This window comes from Sorex fumeus, unplaced genomic scaffold (genome assembly GCF_029834395.1).
Source record: "Sorex fumeus unplaced genomic scaffold, SorFum_2.1 ptg000003l, whole genome shotgun sequence".
Lineage (NCBI taxonomy): Eukaryota > Metazoa > Chordata > Mammalia > Eulipotyphla > Soricidae > Sorex > Sorex fumeus.
This window is the reverse complement of record NW_026606060.1, coordinates 52143326-52163861: the sequence shown is the minus strand read 5'-3', so window position 1 is coordinate 52163861 and position 20536 is coordinate 52143326. Positions and strand designations below refer to the sequence as shown.

Genomic DNA, 20536 nt, shown 5'->3' with positions numbered 1-20536 from the left:
CAGGAATTACTCCTGGCGGTGCTCAGGGGACCATATGGGATGCTGAGAATCGAACCCGGGTCAGCCTCATGCAAGGCAAACGCCCTACCCACTGTGCTATCGCTCCAGCCCCACCTCCTCCCAGAACTTTTGCTGACCTGTTTCATTGTCCAGGGCCTTTCCCTGTCTACCTGCCTACAACCCTCTCGGTCCTCGGAGTCTCTGTCAGAGTGCCGAGCGCAAGCAGGGACCCCCCGCACCCCATACAGACTGAGGCCCCCTCATGTGGGGGTGTGGACGGGAAAAGCTTTTCAGGGGGTTTAGCCCAGTGTCACCCTGCGGTCCCTCTGCCCGTCCATCCTGCAGCTGCAGAGCTGCCTGTTAAGTGCTAGTCAGCTTTCCGGCTGCTCCCAGGCCGGCCATAGTCCCCCCTGTGGAGGGAAGGCTGAGTCCAGCACAGCTGGCTAGCGTTCACACGGGGAGACGAGATGGCGATGAAATCAAAAGCAGTGATCAGGGCCTTGCACGCGGCCGACCCGGTTCAGTCCCTGGCACCTCAGATGGTGCCCTGAACCCAGCAGGAGTGATCCCCGGGCACAGCTGGGTATAAGCCACCACCCCCCAAACAAAACAAAACAAAACAAAACAAAAAAGTAACTACTAATAGTGATTTTAGACACAACTGGGCTGTTCCAGACACGTCCGCAATTCTGCCGCCTCGCTTAGATGACGCGTCCAGCCGCAGCCAGGTGCCCTTGGAACTGGGGGTGCGGGGGGCCTTCGAGAGATGCCGTGGGCTATCAGGAAGCGCCCTGGCCGTCAGCTTCCTGAGGTGACTCAGAATGTCATGACTCTGTCTTTCAGATCGACTTTTTCAAGAAGGGAGCCGAGATGTTTTCCCCAAGTCTGGACAGCTTCCTGTCCTCCGTCCCTGGCATGGTGCACAGGTAACGGAGCCCTCCCGCAGGGCTCTCCCCGCGAGCCACGAACCTCCCTGGGAGGAGGGGTGGGTCCCGCCAAGCATCGTCCCTTCAGTGCTCCCGGAGTCTGTGCTCTCGGCCGGCGGTGCTCCAAAACCTCCTGGCTGAGGTTCCCAGCCTGGGGCGTCCAGAGCTCTGGCCTTTAACCCCGCAAGCTGTGGAGGAGCATTTGAGAGCCCCGCAGAGGATGGCCCCGATACATTCAGCTTCCTGTTCTTTGTTTTTGTTTTCTTTTTTAATTTTTTTATTAATGAAACACCATGAGGTACAGTTGTAGACTTACAAATTTTTGTGCTTGGGTTTCAGTTATACAATGATCGAATACCCATCCCTCCACCAGTGTCCATTCTCTACCACCACGGATCCCAGTATCCCTCCCACCCACCATTCCGCCATCCCACCCTGCCCCTGTGACAGGGCTCTCCCCCCTGTTCTTTCTCTCCTTTTGGGTGCCGTGGGTTGCAAAAGAGGCATTGAGTGGCAATCGTGTTCGGTCTAGAGTCATCCTGTTCACTTTTTATCGCCTTCACATTTCATGAGTGCTGAGCCCGTGCGGGCCATATTCCCCCCTGTGGCGGATCTTTTACTGAGTGGGAAGCGCTCTTTGCCGTTTGCTCAGAGAGCTCATTGGGTTCCTAGCAGTCAGCTGCAGAGTTTCTTGCACCTTTTCAGGAAGTTTTAGCACATAGAAAGAGATCGAGAGCGGGCCCCAGAGTCATGGTACAGCAGGGAGGGCGTTTGCCTGGCACACGGCTCGGGTTCGATTCCCAGCATCCCATAATGTCCCCTGAGCCTACCAGGAGTAATTCCTGAGCACTGCTGGGGGTGGCCCGAAAGAGAACAAAAAGAGGTAAAGAGGCATGAGAGCCTCATTTGAATTAATTGGCATCAACTGCTGAGCCACATAGATGCTTATTCGGGAGAACACTGCAGTGGGGGTCAGGGAGACCGCGGCAGCAGCAGACTCCGGGCTCAGCCTGCTGGAGGCCTGGCTCCATCCCCAGCACTCACTTCATCCCCTAGGGTCTGCTGCCAGCCACCCCAGAGCGCAGAACAGCCACCCCTGAGTACTGCTGGTTGTCCCCCACCTCCAACCTCCACCCCCCACCAAAAAAAGGGCGACAAGATCATGTCTCCAGACGTTTCTGTCACCATCACATTTTTGGGCCTGGGGTCGAGGGTTGGTGGAGAAAAGGCGGTGCTAGGATTGAAGTTGAGGCCTGCATTTAAGCCCGTCGAGCTGTCTCCCCCTACACACACATACACACACACACACGCATGTACTCCAGGTGAGGCTGGAGCGATAGCACAGCGGTAGGGCGTTTGCCTTGCATGCAGCCAACATGGCCGACCCGAGTTCGATTCCTCCGCCCCTCTTGGAGAGCCCGGCAAGCTACCGAGTGTATCTTGCCCGCATGGCAGAGCCTGGCAAGCTCCTCGTGACGTATTCGATATGCCAAACACAGTAACAACAAAGTCTCCAATGGAGACGTTGCTGAGCCCGCTCGAGCAAATCGATGATCAACAGGAGGGCCTTTACTTTACTTTACACGCATGTACACGTGTACATGCAGAAACACACATACACGTACATATCCACACATGCACATGCACTCATGTATGCACACCATGCATTTGCACATACAGAAATGCACGTGCACACATCTGCACGCATCTGCACGCACGCACACATGCAGAAACTCATGCACATACATGCACACACACGTATGCGCACATGCAGAAACACACACACACACCCATACCCACACACACATATACACGCGCGCGTTCCATGGTGCAGCTGCCCTGAATGTCTCAGCCCCTTGACATGGCCCAGAAGGACCCCCAGGCTCCTGCAGCACCAGGCTCCTCGAAGTGTCTGCAGAAACGTGCCCGGGGAGCTTCCCGTGATCTCATCTCTTGGGAGAGTTGATAACCCAAAACGTACAAGATGGGAACGGGTGTCTGAAGGTTTTTATTTTGTGTGGGAAAGTGAAAAGGAAGCCAGCTGCCTTGAGAACCATTGCGTTGGGAGAACTAGGCAGCAGGACTTAACTCAGGCAGAAGCCAGCCCCCAAGTGTTCGGAAAACAGAGGCTCAATCCCAGGCGGAGCCAGTGGCTAGAGGGGAAATTCCAAGTGCATTGTGGAATGGATGCAAGCCTGAGGGGCAAGACTGCCCGCGCCCGCTGGACGCACCACACTGCTCTCTGAAAGCTCTTTTTTTTTTTTAAATTTTTATTAGTGAAACACTGGGCTGGAGTGATAGCACAGCAGTAGTGCGTTTGCCTTGCGCACAGCTAGCCCGGCCGAGCCGGGTTCAATTCTTCCACCCCTCTCGGAGAGCCTGGCAAGCTACCGAGAGTACCTCGCCCGCACGCCAAAGCCTGGCAAGTTCCCCGTGACGTATTCGACATGCCAAACACAGTAACAAGTCTCACGATGGAGACGTTACTGGGGCCTGTTCGAGCAAATCGATGAACAACAGGAGGACAGTGACAGTGACAGTGAAACATCATGAGATACGTTTGTAGACTTACAAATTTTTGTGCTTGGGTTTCAGTTATACAATGATCAAATACCCATCCCTCCACCAGTGCCCATTCTCCACCACCACTGATCCCACTGCAGCTGTTAGAAAAAATGAAGTCATGAAATTTATATACAAGTGGTACTACATGGAAAGTCCCTGAGCTCTTTCCCCCGCTCACCAGCAGCTTCAGTGGCGAGCTCTGTGGAAAGCAGTTGGGGAAATTGCATTTCAGCGTCTTGCCTTTTCATTACAGTGTTAGCCCTGGGGATGTTAGGGGAAAGTACCAGGCGCTGGTTAAACTGTCAAAGCAATATCCTTCCTCCCTTATCCTGCCAGATTCCTTTCTCAGGCAGCTTTAGATCTAAGCCCCCGCAACGCGCTTTGTTTCTGGGCAAACTGTTTTTCACTTCTTTTTCAACCCTCTCCTCCCCCCCCACCCCCCACAACTGAGATTTTTTTTTTTATTTCTGGGCAGCAGCGCCTCTGTGCCCATGTCTGAGACACGGTGGTGAGTGCCTGGAGCTTCTATTCCTCCTCCTTGTCGGCAGCTCTGTGCCTCGGTGCCAGGCCAGCCAGAGTGCAGCTCCAGCCAGTGTCACGGGTACTGGGTAGGCACGGCTGGAAAGTCCCCCAACTCAGGAGAGCCAGGCTCCCCGGGACTGCATCCCTATATGGGGCTTCTACCTAGGTAATAGCCTCTTGCTAGGGTGGTTGCCGAGGGGGTTAAGTTGGGAGAGGTGGATGGTCTTCTTTGAAATTCCTGATCTTATGTTCCTGCTGGAGCTTCTCTGGGTCTGTTGCTGGCACCAGGTGAGAGTCTAACCAGGCCTTAGTTCCTGCGTTTGCAGCTTTGGCCCTATTGGTTTTATTATTTCCTAGGAGTTCCATTGCCGGGGGGGCGGGGGGGGGGCCCTTCCCTGTCTACCTGTCCACATCACTACTACTTGGGCCCCCTTCTCCCTTTTCTTGTTTCTTCTATGCAGGCAGCATGATTGACAGCAGTGCTAGCGTGACTGAAAGCAGCGTCAGTGTGATTGACAGCGGTGTTTGTTAGCATGATTGACAGCATCAGCATGGTTGACAGCAGTACTAGCATGATTGACAGCAGCGTTAGCGTGATTGACAGCACTGCTAGCATATTAACAGGTGTCAGCATGGTTTACAGCAGCTTTAACATTATTGAGAGCAGTGCTAGCATGACTGACAAGTATCAGCATGATTGACAAGTGTTAACATGATTGATAGCAGTGTTCGCAAGATTGACGGCAGCATCTGCATGATTGACAGCATCAGCATGATTGTCAGCAGTGTTCACAAGATGGACAGCAGCGCCAGCATGATTGACAGCAGTGCTAGCATGAATGACAGCAGAATTTGCGTGATTGACAGTAGCATTGACGTGCTTGACAGCAGTGTTCATAAGATTGACAGCAGTGTTGGCATGATTGATGGCATTGGCATGATTGACAGCATCAGCATGATTGACAGCAGTGCTAGCATGAGTCACAACCGCGTTCGTAAGATTGACAGCAGTGTTTGCAAGATTGACAGCAGCATTGGCATGATTGATAGCAGTGCTAACATGATAGCAGTGTCAGCTGATTGACAGCAATGTTAGCATTTCACATTCACATGAACAGCGTGGACAGTGTCTCTATCCCCTTCCCCTCAGGGTGCTGTTGTCCCCACCGGGCTCCGAGGCCCCTGCTCTCAGTCCTATGGGCTTGCTGGTGGCTGCCCATATATGTGTGTATATGTCCGTACACACGGGCAGATTCGTGCACTCATGTCCTCAGCGTGCTCTTCAGAGGTCTCCAGAAAACGCTTGGAAACAGCTGCCCTCCTTCCTGGGGGAGGGGCCCCCTGCATGCAGAAGGAGCCCAACTTCCGAGCCGCCTCTTCCTCCCTTGCCCCATGAGTTCCTGAGGTGTTGCACCCAACTGCCCAGGTGGAGAGGGGTAGTGACTGCTCAGTACTGTCCCCTGACGTGGTCAGTGCATGTGCACATTTCCGGGGGAGGCAGCCTGAAGCTGCACAGCCCTGAGTGCAGTGGTCTTTGGACGCCCTCCCTGCGCCTTCTGCACTGCTCAGTGTGAAAGACCCTCCCTCCCCGCTTCCCTTCTGTGTGTGTTGTTGCTGCAGTGTGCAGAGGTCACACACGTGTGTCACATCTGCATCCCAGCTGCAGGGCCAGTGGCTGTGCTCGGCAGTGTGGACTGGTGCCGTGGTCCATCCCTCAGTCTCACATCAGCAAGGCAGGGCCCACCACTGAGCCTCATCCCCGGCCCCACTGCTTAGCCTATTTGTGTGTCTGTGTGTGGTACCTGGGGGTGTCTGTGTGTCTGTGTGTGTGTCTATGTGCCTGGGTATGTGTATACCTGGGAGTGTGTCTGTGTATATGTCTGTGTGTGTGTCTATGTGTGTTTGTGCCTTGTGTCTGTGTGTGTCTGTATCTGTGTATATCTGTGCTTGTATCTGTATGTGTCCATATGTCTGTATGTGTCTGTGTGTCTTTGTGTCTATGTGTGTATCTGTGTTTGTGTCTATGTGTGTGGTGCCAGGGCTCTACCGAGCCACATCCCTGGCCCCGCCTGCTTCTCACTGTTCCCTTTGGTCCATTCTTTCCATGTTGGCAGTGACCCAGCGGACAGGCAAGTCAGCTTTATTCTCCTACTTGTGGTTCTGAAGCCCCCAGTGGCCGTGGGGGCCCCATTGTGGCAACGACATGACACACCAGTAGGGCGGAGTGGACTAGGCTGGCTGCTCACATGAGCCATATTAAACAAAGCCAGGTTCTGAGTCACGTGCTGTGAAGGAAACAGAGCACTGTGGGCGGACAGACCCTCACTGCAGAGCTCAGGGGCGAGAACTGGGACCCTCCCTGGGGAGGCACGGGGTCGGCTGCCTTGAGCATCTCTTCTGATGTTGAAGGGCGGAGTCTCCCCTCCTGGAACATGCTGACTTGGGGTGTGCATCCGCACAAGGTCCTAGCCAGGTACCTACCTGCTAACACGTGGACAGTGTGGACAGCCGGGGGTGGGGGGGGCGCATGGACGTCCAGGGCTGCTGCTTCCATATGTCCTGCAGGCTAGGGTCGCTGTGAGCTCAGGGCTTCTACACCGCCGGGGAGGAAGCAGATCTGAGCCTCTGACCTAGGAGTTAGCCACTCCCTCTGCTGGAGGTTCTGTCGGGGTCCGACCTGCCCACCTCTCCTCTCCCAAGCATCCAGATGGAGCTGGACGCCGAGGCAGAGAAGATGATGGTGTCGCAGCAGGAATTCCTGTCCGTGGAGGATTCCGCGTACATGCCCGACGCAGATGTATCTGCACCCCAGATCAACAGGAACCTCATCCAGAAGGCGGGGTACCTGAATCTCAGGAAGTGAGTGTGCCAGGGCGGCCACCCCATCCATGGGGGCAGGGGGAATGCGTCAGCCGCCAACCCCTACTGTGGGGAGACTGAGGCACGGTTTCCCTCCCTGCTGCACTGAGATGGGCTGGAGCTGGGGAAGGGAGACCCTTACCCCACTCACCGGGACCCCAAATCTAGCTGACTCTCCTCGCTCCCCACTCCCTGGCATCCCCCAGCCGGCCAAAGGCGTGGGCTGCGGGAAGGGCACCTTTCTGAGGCGTCCGTATGCTCCCTGTTCTCCTCAAGCGCTGCCAGAAAGGCCTCAGACTCAGGGCACATTTGAGTTCGAATTAATTCTGGACTTTGCCCATTCGGAAACCCTTGACCAAGCTGCTTTGGTGTTTTGTTTTGCAAGCCCCGCCCTCCCATCTTCAGTCTATAGGGCCTAGACCAGTGCGAAAGTTTCCAATCCCTTCCAGGGGGCTGGAGCAATGGTGCAGCGGGGAGGGCATTTGCTTTGCACACGGCCGACCTGGGTTCGATCCCAGGCATCCCGTAGGGTCCCTCCCCCGTGGCCTCCTTGGAATGTGCTGGGGGCCTGTCAGGGGCCTTGCGGTCCCTGAGCGAGAGATGCTTGTCCCGGTTTCTCATGCTTGAGCTGCTCTGAGTGGTCGAGGGACTGTCGGGGATGCCAGGCATGCCACAGGGGCCAGCTGCGTGCACAGCCAGCGCCCCGCCCGCCCGCCCGCTGTGCTGTCGCTCAGGGCCCAGACTCCCCATCTCGGACCCGCCCACAGAAAGGCCGCAGGCAGGGCCAGGCAACCGCCCAGATGGACCCCCATCTCAACGGGCACTTCCGATTCTTGCAGCAAGACGGGACTGGTGAGCACCAGCTGGGAACGGCTGTACTTCTTCACACAAGGCGGGAACCTCATGTGCCAGCCGCGGGGCGCCGTGGCCGGGGGCCTGATCCAGGACCTGGACAACTGCTCGGTGATGGCGGTGGACTGCGAGGACCGGCGCTACTGCTTCCAGATCAGCACGCCCAGTGGGAAGCCGTACGTCACCCCGCGCGTGCCAGTCCTCGTCTGGGGACACGGCTGGCCCTGCAGCATGTGCAGGGGACTGTGGTCCTGGGGAGGGTATTTGAGAGGCTGGTCAGCTCAGGGCTCCCAGCAAAGGCCAAGGCTGGGCCCCTCTGGGCCTCCCTCCGTGTGTGTGTGTGTGTGTGTGTGTGTGTGTGAGGGGCCGGGGAAGGCGAGCAGGAGAGAGAGGGGTGAGGAGGTGCCACAGTCCTGCCTGAGAACTCGTCTCCTGAGACGAGTGACCAGTGCCATCTGCAGCAGCAGATACCCTCCCGAGGGTGTCAGTCTTGAGACCCAGCAGCTGTGACCGCAGGCCAGGCGGCCTTCCCAGTGGCGGCATCCCCACTCTGTGAGGCTGCTCCAGGGGCCCCCTGACACGCCCCCGATGGGTCTGGAGTTGGGGGTCTCCAGGCTTCTCTCGCTGCTCTCGTATCACTTTCCAGGTTGGGGTCCAAAGCGGAGATTTCTTTTGAGTATTAGCATCTTCGGGACAGGCCGGGGGATGTAGGCCCAGGAGGTGGGCAATGTCCCCTGGGCTATAGTTAGTTTGTTGGGGGAGGGGAAAGGCCACACCTGGCGATGCTCAGGGTTACTCCTGGCATTGTTCTGGGGACCATATGGGAGGCCAGGGATGGAACCCAGGTGGGCCGCGTGCAGGACGAATGTACTACCCACTGTGCTACTGCTTCACCCCTGGGGTTTTTTTTTTTTTTGGGTCATACCCGGTGATGCACAGGAGTTACTCCTGGTTCATGCACTCAGGAATTACTCCTGGTGGTGCTCGGGGGACCATCTGGGATGCTGGGAATCGAACCTAGGTCGGCTGCATGCAAGGCAAACGCCCTACCTGCTGTGCTGTTGCTCCAGCCCCAGGTTTTTTTTTGTTTGTTTGTTTTTTTAGGTTTTTTTTTGTTTGTTTTGGAGCCACAGGCTGCAGTACTCTGGGCTCACTCCTGCCTCTGTACTCAGGGGTCACTCCTGTTGGGGCCCAGGGGACCATATGGGAAGCGGAGAATCGAACCCAGTCAGTGGTTTGTATTTCAACACCAGCTGCCCGCCCCTGGGTGACAGGAAGAGACCCGGAAGCTCTGTGGCTGCTCCCATTCTGTCTCTACAGAGACAGCCCAGGGACGTGCTCACTAGGGGGGAAAGGGGGTCACAGAGATCCCCACAGGGTGGGAGGGTCCCAGCCCTCCACATGCAGGCACCAGGTTTGCGGGAAGTGGGAGAGACGGGCGCTTGGTGCTCAGACCTCGAAAAGGGGCCGGACGCTTACCCGGGGGCTCTGTGTTCCAGGGGCATCATCCTCCAGGCCGAAAGCAAGAAAGAGAACGAAGAGGTAGGGACCCCCTTTGACTCACGCCTGTCCTTTCCTCCCTGAGCGGAGCGGCGGGGGGCTCTGGGAGTGAGCTGGGTCTCCTGTCCTCCACAGTGGATCTGCGCCATCAACAACATCTCCAGACAGATCTACCTGACCGACAACCCTGAGGTACCTGAGGGTGGCCCTGGGTACCTGCCCACCCCGATGCTGCTCACCCCTGCCTGGCCCCAGGCCTGAGCCGTCTCCCTGGCGTTTGCAGGCTGTCGCCATCAGGCTGAATCAGACGGCCCTCCAGGCGGTCACTCCCATCACCAGTTTGGAGAAAAAGCAAGAAGGCCTATGCCCCAGGTAAGCCCAGGGCAAAGGGGAACTCCCTCTCTTGACGCTTTGCTGTTTTTGGTGTTTGGAGAGGGGCGGGGGTGGAGATGTCAGGTGCCACAACACCTCTGGGGCAGTTCTGCCTCTGTCTGCGGCTCAGGTGTGGCCCCCAGCCCTGCTCTCGGGGGGCCATTTGTGGCGCTGGGGATCACATCAAGGTCTGCCGCCTGCAAGGTGCGCGCCTTCCCCGCTGTCCCGTTTCCCCCACCCCCCCATCCCCAACCCTGACAGGTCAGGTCCTCTCGAAACCCCCCGCAAGCTGGCCCTGCAGCAGCAGCCGAGGCCAGGACGGGGACTGTCCTCCCAGGTTCCTCCCCCACCGGGGGCAGAGCTGGATTCCGACCCGGCTCCTGTCTCCACTGCCTCCTCGGGCCCAGGCAGATGGGCACTCCTGCACTCCGCGCCAGGTGCAGAACCAGAGCCAGCGCCAACAGAGACCCAGAGTCCCTCTCAGTAGGGCCCTCGTGTGTCCAGCCATTCCTGTGCCTGTGTTTCCCAGACTTCTTGTCTCCTATGCCCGGCCCTGCACCCGAGCTCATCCTCGTCGGCGCTCCCAGTGGGTTTGGCCATGTCTTGTTTGCTCGTGGCTGCGTGCTGGAAGCATGTGTGGAGCTTTTCTGTTTGAGTCTTCCAGTAGAATTTTTTTCTTTATTTTTTTTTTCTGGGGGGAAGAATGGGGGCATTGGGCCACACATGGCAGTGCTCAGGGTTTACTCTGGGCCCTGTGCTCAGGAATCACTCCTGGTGGGGCTCGGGGAACTATCCGTCATGCTGGGGATGGAACCCCAGTTGGCCACGAGCAAGGGGCAGCACCCTAGAGGTTGCTCCTTTCTCCCACAGAGAGCTCCCGTTGGAGAAATACCCGAGGGCTGCTGTTATTTGTCATGTGATGAAGTGTACCACTGAAGGGTGGATGGCAGTCGTGACAGCGCCAAATGTTCATCTCTCCGTGGGCTGCTAGGAGGAGCCCCGTCAACTAGCGGACAGACGTCAGCTAACGAGCCCCGAGAGAGATGAGCATTTGGCTCCACACGCCTCCAGTGGGCAGGTGGGAAGGGGCAGTGGAAGACAGTGCCGAAGAAGAGGTCCGAGAGGGGCAGGCTGGCTGGCAGAGCCTGGGGACCAGCAGGGATTCTGACCCACGTTCCAAAGCTTTAGTTTTCAGAGAGGGTTTGAAATCTTCCCCCCCCCCACTCGTAAGCCCAATCAATCCCTATACGGCCGATGGTAAAGGCATCGAGTTGAGTTACCGCCCGCCCCTCCCCCACCCCCTCCGCATTTTTATATTCCAGCCAGACCCCAAAGCATTCCGAGGTGAGCAATGACAAGAAGGTTCCCCAGGCCGCAGCCAGCGTGCCTGAAACTGAACAGCTGATTGCCCCCGGGACCCCCATTCAGTTCGACATCGTACTCCCTGCCACGGAGTTCCTGGACCAGAACCGTGGGAGCAGGTATGGCATCAGCGTGGCCACCCCTGGAGCTGGCTCTTGTCTCCCTGCCCCGGGCCGGGCCTCGGGGAGTTTCCTTTGAGCTGAAGATGCTTGTCCTGATCCGTTGACTCTCGCTGTTCCCCCAGACGCACCAACCCTTTCGGGGAGACGGAGGACGACACGTTCCCCGAGGCCGAAGGTGAGCGCAGGGTCTGGCGGCCAGTTAGCCACAGCCGCCCACCCTTGCAGCATCCTCGCCAGACCTGCATCTGGCCACTTGGGGATGGGTGCCCCTGTACAGAGCAGCAGCATCTCACCCTGGGATACTTTGGGATGACAGGAAGCCAAGGATGACATAGAATACAAGGCGGTTCCAGCCTGAACTTCTGCCGTTCGACTCCTGGTCTCATGCCATCCTAGGAAAATGATGAGAAGAGCCAAACCTGCTGTTCCAGGGGGTGCATCACTCAGGACGAGGGTGGTCTGGCCCGTGAGGAGTGGAGGGCACAAGCCCAGGCAACACTTCCGGTCAGCAGGAGGCACGGGCACTGACTGGGTCTAAAGCAGGGCTAGATGGACCATAGGATAGCATGGAGGGCATTTGCCCCACACGTGACTGACCTGGGTTGGATTCCCCAGCATCTCAGATGAGCACCACCAGGAGTAATTTCTGAATACAGGAATTAACCCCTGAGCATCATCGGGTGTGGCTCAAAAGAAAAAAAAATAGGGCTTGGAAGTTGGACTTTACAGCTTTAGGGGAGAAAATTCCGAGCCTCAGAGCAGCCTCTGCTCTTGTTCTGTCTGGCTGACCTTTCCTTGCATCCACACTCGAGACAGCTTGCACGAAACACTTGCAAACTCGTGAGAAGAAGCCATCCTCACGAGAGCAGCTGTAACAGTCTGTTGGTTGTATTTTCATAAAAATTGTATTTTTTAGGGGCTGGAGCGATAGCATAGCAGGTAGGGCATCTGCCTTGCAGGCAACCGACCCGGGTTCGATATCCAGTATCCCATATGGTCCCCTGAGCACCGCCAGGAGTAATTCCTGAGTGCAGAACCAGGAGTAACCCCTGTGCATCACCAGGTGTGACCCAAAAAGCCATTTTTTAAAAAAAAAATCTTGAGGTTTTTTTTTTTTAAGGGAAATTGTACTGAGAGGGCAAGAGAGGATAAAATAGGCATCTTGATTTGTAAGTAACTCAGGGAAAAAGGGGAGCATCTTGGACACCTTGTTTATGGCTTTGCCCTTCTGGTGGGGCTGCTGGTTCCGTTCTCCCCGGGCCTGTGCCCTCTCTCCCCCAAGCAGCCAAAATCAGGGCTGGGAAGACAGAGCTAAGGGCTGGCGCCAGGGCCCCAAGTTCAGCCTCAGGCACCGCGCAGTCCTCCTCCCCACCCCAGCACTGCAGGGGTGAGTGTCGCGAGAAGGGGCTGCAGGGCCCCAGGCACAGTGGAGAGGCCCTTGCCCACTCCAGGTCCACAGTGGCAGGTCATCAGCACCAAATAAGCCAATTCCTGGATGCTGAGGGCTCCCGCAGTGCGCTGAATCAGCTCTTTCCTCTGTGCACGGACTCATCAGCTGACCAGAGTCGGTCGGCTCAGGGTCCCGTACCGTCCCCCAGTGTGGCCTGTCAGAACTGCAGCGCGAGAAGGTTTGTCTGGTTCCCACCTCTTCCTTGTAGGCCAAGGGCCGCCTTGCTGCTACTGTAAGGCCAGTCAGACAAAACGGAGACCATCGGCGATCACAGCTCTGGCATCTTGAGGCTGATGGAAGCAGAGCTGTGAGGAATCTAGGTAGATTAGCCACAGCCAAGAGGTTAAGCCTGAGGCCTCCAGGCTGGTCACGAGCCAACAGCCGGGACGGCAAGAATGTAGCCCTGAACCGGAAACGCTCTCTTGCAGATTCGCTCTTGCAGCAGATGTTCATAGTCCGGTTTTTGGGATCGATGGAAGTTAAAACGGACAACACGACGGAAGTGATTTACGAAGCCATGCGACAGGTGTTGGCGGCTCGGGCTATTCACAACATCTTCCGGATGACAGAATCCCACATGATGGTCACCAGTCAGACACTGAGGTACCTACCACGGCTTTAGCCTTTCTCACAGCTCTCACCTGAGGCCCCCGTTCAGGGACATTCACGCTCAGACGACAGGGCTTGGTTCACGAGACTGATCAGCCGCCAAATTTCTGAATAAACACCCCCAATACGTACAGTAAAAGGTAAAAGGTAAATCGTTGATCGTCGATTTGCTCGAGCGGGCCCAGTAACGTCTCCATTGGAGACTTTGTTGTTACTGTGTCTGGCATATCGAATACTCTCGGTAGCTTGCCGGGCTCTCCGAGAGGGGTGGAGGAATCGAACTAGGGTCGGCCATGTTGGCCACTTGTAAGGCCAACGCCCTACCCGCTGACACTTCCTTTTTTTCCCACTCAGGGTTTCCCACTCACCCCCCACAGCACATCTTTGGGAAAAGGGAGGAAAACTAGATACCCAGAGAAAAATCTATAGACATAAGGAAAATGAGCCAATGACACAGAGCAACTGCTAGGCATGTTCCCCCCCGCATCATTATAACAAAATAGCACTATAGCACTGTCCTTCCGTTGTTCATCTATTTGCTCGAGTGGGCACCAGTAACGTCTCCATTGTGAGACTTGCTGTTACTGTTTTTGACATATCGAAAACACCACAGGGAGCTTGCCAGGCTCTGCCGTAAAGGTGGGATACTCTTGGTAGCTTGATACTCTCCAAGAGGGATGGAGGAATCAAACCCGGGTCGGTCGCGTACAAGGCAAACGCCCTACCAGCTGTGCTGTTGCATCATCATTAAAACATCATTAAAACAAAATAATATTGGAAAAAACATTATTCAATGAGAAAATTATTGTAATAGCCAAAAGATGGAAAACAACCCGAATGTCCAAACCATTAATAAAGGACTGTGACAGTGGAAGAATAATATTGAGTCTTAAAAAAGAAAGCTAAAACATGAACCTTGCGAAGGAGGGGGGAAAAGACTCAAAAAGTCACATTATATGATCATTTATATGAAATTTCTACAATAAGCAACTCCAGAGAGACGAAAAAGCAGTTCAGCGAGGGTCAGAAACTAAGAGGAGGACTAGGAAGTGAATATAGGTAGAGAGTTCCCTTTATGAGGTCACTGCAAATGTACCAGATGTCAACTTGATGTTTGATATTTTAACCACAGTAAGCACCACACCCTGTACCTCAATCCCAGATTCTGAAACAGAGAAGTCATACCAAAACTCAGGTCTCAACAGCAGGATCAGATTACTTAACAGAGAGAGATTTAAAGTTACTTACAAAAGATGTAAGTAACTTTAAATTACTTAAAATTTATTTTCATTACTAGAAAATCGATAAAATATCTAAGTGAAAGACAGTAGGGGCCAGATAGTACAGTGAGTAGGGCATTTGTCTTGCAAGAGGCTACCTCGGCTTCGATCCCGGGCACCCCTGAACATTGGTCACCTAAACATTGCCAGGAATAAGCCCTGAGCACAAAGCCAGGAGTAAGCCTTGAGCACTACCGGGTGTGCCCCCAAAACAATAACAAAACTAGGTAATCTTAACTTCAGGGAAATTGTTTACAGTATATATTTTAAAATGATCAAATTCATATCCACAAGTATATAAAAGTAACTGTTCTGTAGTTCACTTGAAATTTCATAGTTTTTTAGCCAACTCGTTGGGGATCCTCATCCCGGTTTTCCAGATGAAGGAACTGTGAGGATTCAGTCCTGAGCCCCCATTTTGGACCCCATGCCTTGCTAGTATCTCAGCTTGTAGCCTCACACACACCACACCTCACCCATTCACATTCCTGTGTTCCGTGTTTCAGAGCTGGGTAGCTTCACCACGATTCTAGAACGTTATCGTCACCCCTCAAAGAAACTCCATCCCCACTAGTGGTCACTCCCTTCCCAAGTCACCTAACCTGAGGCACACACTTGCCACCAATCTGGTTGCTTCTTTGTCTGCCTACTCTAGACATTTCAAGGAAGCAGAGAGCTCTAGCGAGCTCTTCCAAAGAGAAAGCTCTTGCATTCACCTATAAAACTTAGAGCAGATCAGTATAGCTTTAAAGTCATTTGTTTAAGAAATATTAACGTGCTATTAATTTGCATCTCAACTGCGGTTTATTTTCCCAGACATTTTAACCTGGATGTTTACAGTGTTAAGGAATATATAAGATAGTACAGCAGGTAGTACTAGCCTTGCACATGACCAACCTAGGCACACATACGGTTCCCCAAGCACATATGCCCGGCACACATATGGTCCCCTGAGGCCTCTCAGAAGTGATCCCTGAATGCAAAACCGGAAGGAAGCGCTGAGCACCACCAGGTGTGGCTGAAAAACATGAAACAAAACATCACAGCCAGTAACAACAACAAAAATACTATTCTCTCACCTCCCATTAAAAAAAAAAAAAGAAGAATCAGTTAATTCAAAGGAAAGACAGTAAATAGTGAGGAAGCTGTATAGGATACTATCGGTCCATCTGGATTGTATATTATTGAATAATCCATTCTTAAATAACCACCATCTACAAAATTTATTCTGTCTTCACCCTGTCCTTCCGTTCAAGGTGCACCAAGTTTCAGCACACTTAGGAGGTGGGGGGTGGGGCGGGGGGGGGGCAGGTGTTCTTTTCTGTGGAGGATCACCCCCAGGCCACCAGGTTTCATGTTTAGAGGGTGATTTCAAGTCGGAACACTGTCACACTCTTCTAAGAAGAGATGTATCCAATGCTTGTGATATAACGAGAATCTCTTAAAATTTCAGGTTGATAGATCCACAGACTCAGGTGACAAGAGCCAATGTGAGTACCTCGTGCTGTTTCACTGATTGCTCCTTTGCTCCCCTCCTAACTGCCTCACGCGTGGAGTTGGCACTAGGTGACTCCCGTCGGCCAAATCAAATGTCACTTCCTATACGCTTCCACAACTTTCTCCCAGGCAGTGCATGACCTTGTGTCCATGAGTTCACTACCTGTAACATTCAGTCTCATCCTGTTTTTTTTTTTTTTTCCAGTTTGAACTGACCAGTGTCACCCAGTTTGCTGCTCATCAAGAAAACAAGAGACTGGTTGGTTTCGTAGTCCGCATGCCAGAATCCACGGGTGGCGCATCTCTGAGCACTTACGTCTTTGAAAGCAACTCAGAAGGCGAAAAGGTCTTTTATTTTCTTTTAAGATTTTATAGTGTTTTGGTTCAGATGAGTCTTGTTTTTTGTGTTTATTTTTTGGTTCAGAGGCCACCCACACCCAGCAGCGGTGCTCAGGGCTGACTCCTGGCTCTACATTCAGGAATCATTCCAGGCCGGGCTCTGTGGATGGAGGGTGCCAGAGATCAACCCCCAGTCGACTGCGTGTTAAGGAAGTGCCCTAACCCACACTGCTATGAGTCTGTTTAAAAGTTTTTTTTTCTTTAAAAAATTTTTTTGTATATAGTTGATAATTCTGAACATCCTTGACAAGGGATTCAGAGTTGGCTTCTCTTAGGCCTGGGCTGACACTCAAGTGTTAGGCTCTGGGGTTTCTGGGTTTACAGATTCCCAGTAATCTGTGGCCCCCACAAGTAAAAACTGTGATATGATAATAAACGTATTCCTGGAAGACCCTAGTAAAATAAACTGGAATATAATTATCCCATGTGCACATGTGCTCAAACCCTCAGCCTCAGACTTTCAAGGCGTGTCCACTACTACCGAGCCCCTTCCATGGCCCAAGAAGAATTTTAACGATATACTTATTCAGTAGAGATAGCAGGGAATGTCAAAAGCAACTCCCCTTCATTTTTAAAAATTAAAGCAAAGGGGGCTGGAGCAATAGCACAGCAGGTAGGGCGTTTGCCTTGCACGCAGCCAACATGGCCGACCCAGGTTCTATTCCCAGCATCCCATATGGTCCCCCGAGCACCGCCAGGAGTAATTCCTGAGTGCATGAGCCAGGAGTAACCCCTGAGCATTGCCGGGTGTGACCCAAAAAGCAAAAAAAAAAAAAAATTAAAGCAAAAATTAACAGAGGAGAAAATGTAGTCTGAGAGTCTAGACATTTTAAAAAGAAAAATACTTAGAATTAATCGAAAGTCATCAACTTTTATTTCAGCAAGTATTTGTACGCCGCAGTGTGTAAGAACATGGTCAGGCTAACCATATGGTTAAAGAAGGAAACAGGTGCTACACATTTAAACACTGAAATCACCAGTTTTCACTTACCTGGATATTCCTATATGACACAAAGTGGCACCAGGAGGCCAGGCCAGGGGCTGCTGAGCTTCGGACCCCTCTGTGATGTGCCCGTGTCAGGGCCTCTGTCTTCATGCAGATGTGAGCAGTGATCCCACTCACTTCCATCACTCACTGTCCTCCCTAAAAGCCCTGGACCTTTGTTTGCTGCCTGTGACAAAAACCACTTTTCTTGTCTTTTGCAGATCTGCTATGCAATCAATTTGGGAAAAGAAATTATCGAGGTGCAGAAGGTAAGGGGTATTTTGGTGCTGGTTTAACAACTACTCAAAGGACACTCACGCCCGTGCTAAGCTTGCTCCTAGAAAAAGTGCATTCTAATGGCCCGTTGAAGCATCCTAACCACCACGGTGACCGTCACGGTCGCTGCTAACCCTCGGTCTTCACAGCTGCCTCGGCTCTTACTTCCCGTTACCAACGTGTACTTGCTGCTGGCTAGAACTACTCTGTGACATTAAGATAAAGCGTCTAGCACTTGCTAAGGCCTTTGCTCCTCAGAACAGAAATGGGCCATCAGGACTAACTCTTGAGACTCCTTGCTTCTCAGCAGCTTCCAAACTGTCCTTTCCCCAACACTGTTGAGACGCCGAGTCTGTGTAAGGAAAGCCCTGGGGTCCCTCCCCGGGGGCCTTGAGGCTCCATCCCGTTCGCAGACTGGCTGGGGCCTGCAAGTACAGTGAGGGTCCTGGTCTGTGACCTTGGCCATCAGGGCGGGGCCTGCATACCCGGATGCAGGACAGGTGCCAGCCAGCTGGTATTCAAGCAGCTGACAAACGCTGATCCAAATGATCTCCACTGCCACTGCTTGGTCTGTCCGCTGAATGTCACTGGAGTGACACAGGGCCCGGACTTTATTATTATTATTTTTTTTTAATTTGGAGTTAAAATCTACATAGTTATATTGAGTCATAGGTGATCTGCTGAGGAGGGCAGGAGGGTCAGGAGCTGAGACCCGAGTATAGAAACTAGGCTGAAAAAAGGACCAGGTATGAGCCCCTCAGGTTTACTGTGTCTCTGGCCAACTGTTCCACTCGGCTGTTGGAACAAAACTGTCCCAGTTATCCAAGTGAGCGGACACAGATTTATCTGCAGAACCTGAGTGGCCAGCCATATGGTTTAGTCTATCCGGGAATAGACTGAGAGGAAATAAAAGGCCTCGAAGATCGAGAAGACAGAGTTCTTGGGAAGAGACTCCTGCGGCCTCTGGTCTGGAAAGATGGCACTTTTGACATGTCAGTATATGACCTGGCCGAAGGGGGAAGCTGAGCCGGGATTCTAGAGCAGTGGCGAATCGAGTTTCCCCAGGAAGCGCGGAACCCAGAGCGGAACCCTAGACCAGAGAGGCGGGTGGAGGCTGGATGACAGAACGCAGGGTAAGCCAGGCCAGAGGGCTTCTTAAGTGCATTTTAAGCTCTTTTCTTTCCTTCTCAAACTCCCGTTAACTTCAGGATCCAGAAGCACTGGCCCAGTTAATGCTCTCCGTGCCACTAACCAATGACGGAAAATATGTACTGTTAAACGATCAAGCAGAGGACAATGACGGAAGTCCGAGTGAGAATAGAGGCGCAGAATCTGAAGCCTAAACTCTCTGGCGCCACTGGGGGAAGAGCACCCAGGAGGGCGAGCCGCCTCCTTACGGGTTTCCAACTTCTCTGACACACAGGCCCACACCCTGCCCTCCGACTGCTGACAGTCGCTTGTGGAATATACTGCTCCATTCCTCCACACTGACCCTTGGGAGGGAGAGTCAGAAACGGCTGACAGCACCCCTCCCCAGCTCCAATGTTATTTTAGGTGCTTTGTTGGTAAGTCCTTGTCTGAGACCGCACCATTCCGTGCTCAGGATGCAACTGATCATGAGAAACAAACAAACAAAATGCATTGTTCACTTTATTGGGATGTTCTTCTCTCCTCCCAGCACCCATCAGCCTTTTGCAAAAATGACAGAAGCCTAGATTTGTAATCAGATAAAAACACTAAATATTTCCTATTAATATAATCTATTTTTGTATTTTTTACCTAATGAGCTTTAAGTGCCTGTCGTTCTGGAAACTATTTATACTCGAACGTGTCTCCTAATTGGACCTAACAAGCATGCTATTAACGTGTGCAGTCTGGGAGCAAGCCTTGCGCAGAGGCCCAGATGTTCTAGTTTGCATGGTGGTTCCAGACATCACGCAATAAAAAGACTTAGCAGATGAGTACCCCAGTGGGCGTGTAACTCTGCGCGGGCGCCCCAACGAACCAGCACGCAGCGCACGGGCCTCTTAGATATTAACTATTCTCTGTGGTGAATCGTGATGTACAACTGGGTGCAGCTCTGTCAGTTCCTGTTTCTTCTGAGCCAGAATCTCCTGGAGGAAGGGACCAATGAACTTCAAAACATACCCAAAGCACAGCTGGTCGTGGGGCTTGGTACAGAGTTCTTCCAAGCCCACCATTACACATCCCACCCGCTCCTATGAACCAAGTATAATGAGCTTGAATTGGTACCGTGTGTTTAATTATAACCATGTTAGACAGAGTATCATTGTCTTTGTAATAAATTAACCTAGCAACCAATGCTAGCAAATAAAAACTATAACTATTTCTTTTGGGTTTTTTTTGGTGGTTATTTTCTAGAATATCCCTGGAAGACAACTAAAGCCAGTTCTGTAGCTTTTAACAAAAACAATACAAATAGGATATACTCCCCCAAAGCAAACAAAAAACCCAAAAAAAACTTCTGGGCCAGGGCCCTCCCGTTTATCATCGATTTGCTCAAGCGGGCCCAGTAACGTCTCCATTGGAGACTTTGTTGTTACTGTGTTTGGCATATCGAATACGCCACGGGGAGCTTGCCAGGCTCTGCCGTGCGGGCGAGATACTCTTGGTAGCTTGCCGGGCTCTCCGAGAGGGGCGGAGGAGTCGAACTCGGGTTGGCCATGTTGGTTGCGTGCAAAGCAAATGCCCTACCGCTGTGCTATGGCTCCAGCCCTGGGCCAGGGAGTGAATACAATAGTTAAGGAGCCCCCTCCCCCCCGGCATGTGACCAATCCTGATCCTGGGCACCACATGATCTCATGAGCAGAACTGGGTAGAATCCAACCCACACAAAATTTTCAGGTGTTCCTTTTTTTTTTTCCTTTTAAAGATGGTGGGTTATTGACATCCTCTGCAGCGCAAAAATTAGGTTCATGTTAGAGGTTCCATTGAAGGAA

General features: G+C 52.9%; 1 protein-coding gene across 1 annotated transcript in view; it reads left to right on the top strand.

Moving 5' to 3' along the window:
- APPL2 (adaptor protein, phosphotyrosine interacting with PH domain and leucine zipper 2) overlaps positions 1-19075 on the top strand; it is a 60445-nt gene extending 41370 nt beyond the window's left edge. The window contains exons 9-21 of the mRNA XM_056115300.1: positions 844-926; positions 6714-6872; positions 7712-7900; positions 9224-9266; positions 9360-9416; positions 9508-9596; positions 10919-11077; positions 11203-11255; positions 12959-13133; positions 15873-15909; positions 16122-16262; positions 17522-17569; positions 18785-19075. Coding sequence (XP_055971275.1) covers positions 844-926; positions 6714-6872; positions 7712-7900; positions 9224-9266; positions 9360-9416; positions 9508-9596; positions 10919-11077; positions 11203-11255; positions 12959-13133; positions 15873-15909; positions 16122-16262; positions 17522-17569; positions 18785-18919 — 1368 coding nt within the window. The 3' untranslated portion in view covers positions 18920-19075. The remainder of the gene's footprint in view (positions 1-843; positions 927-6713; positions 6873-7711; positions 7901-9223; positions 9267-9359; positions 9417-9507; positions 9597-10918; positions 11078-11202; positions 11256-12958; positions 13134-15872; positions 15910-16121; positions 16263-17521; positions 17570-18784) is intronic.
- Positions 19076-20536: the final 1461 nt, after the last annotated feature.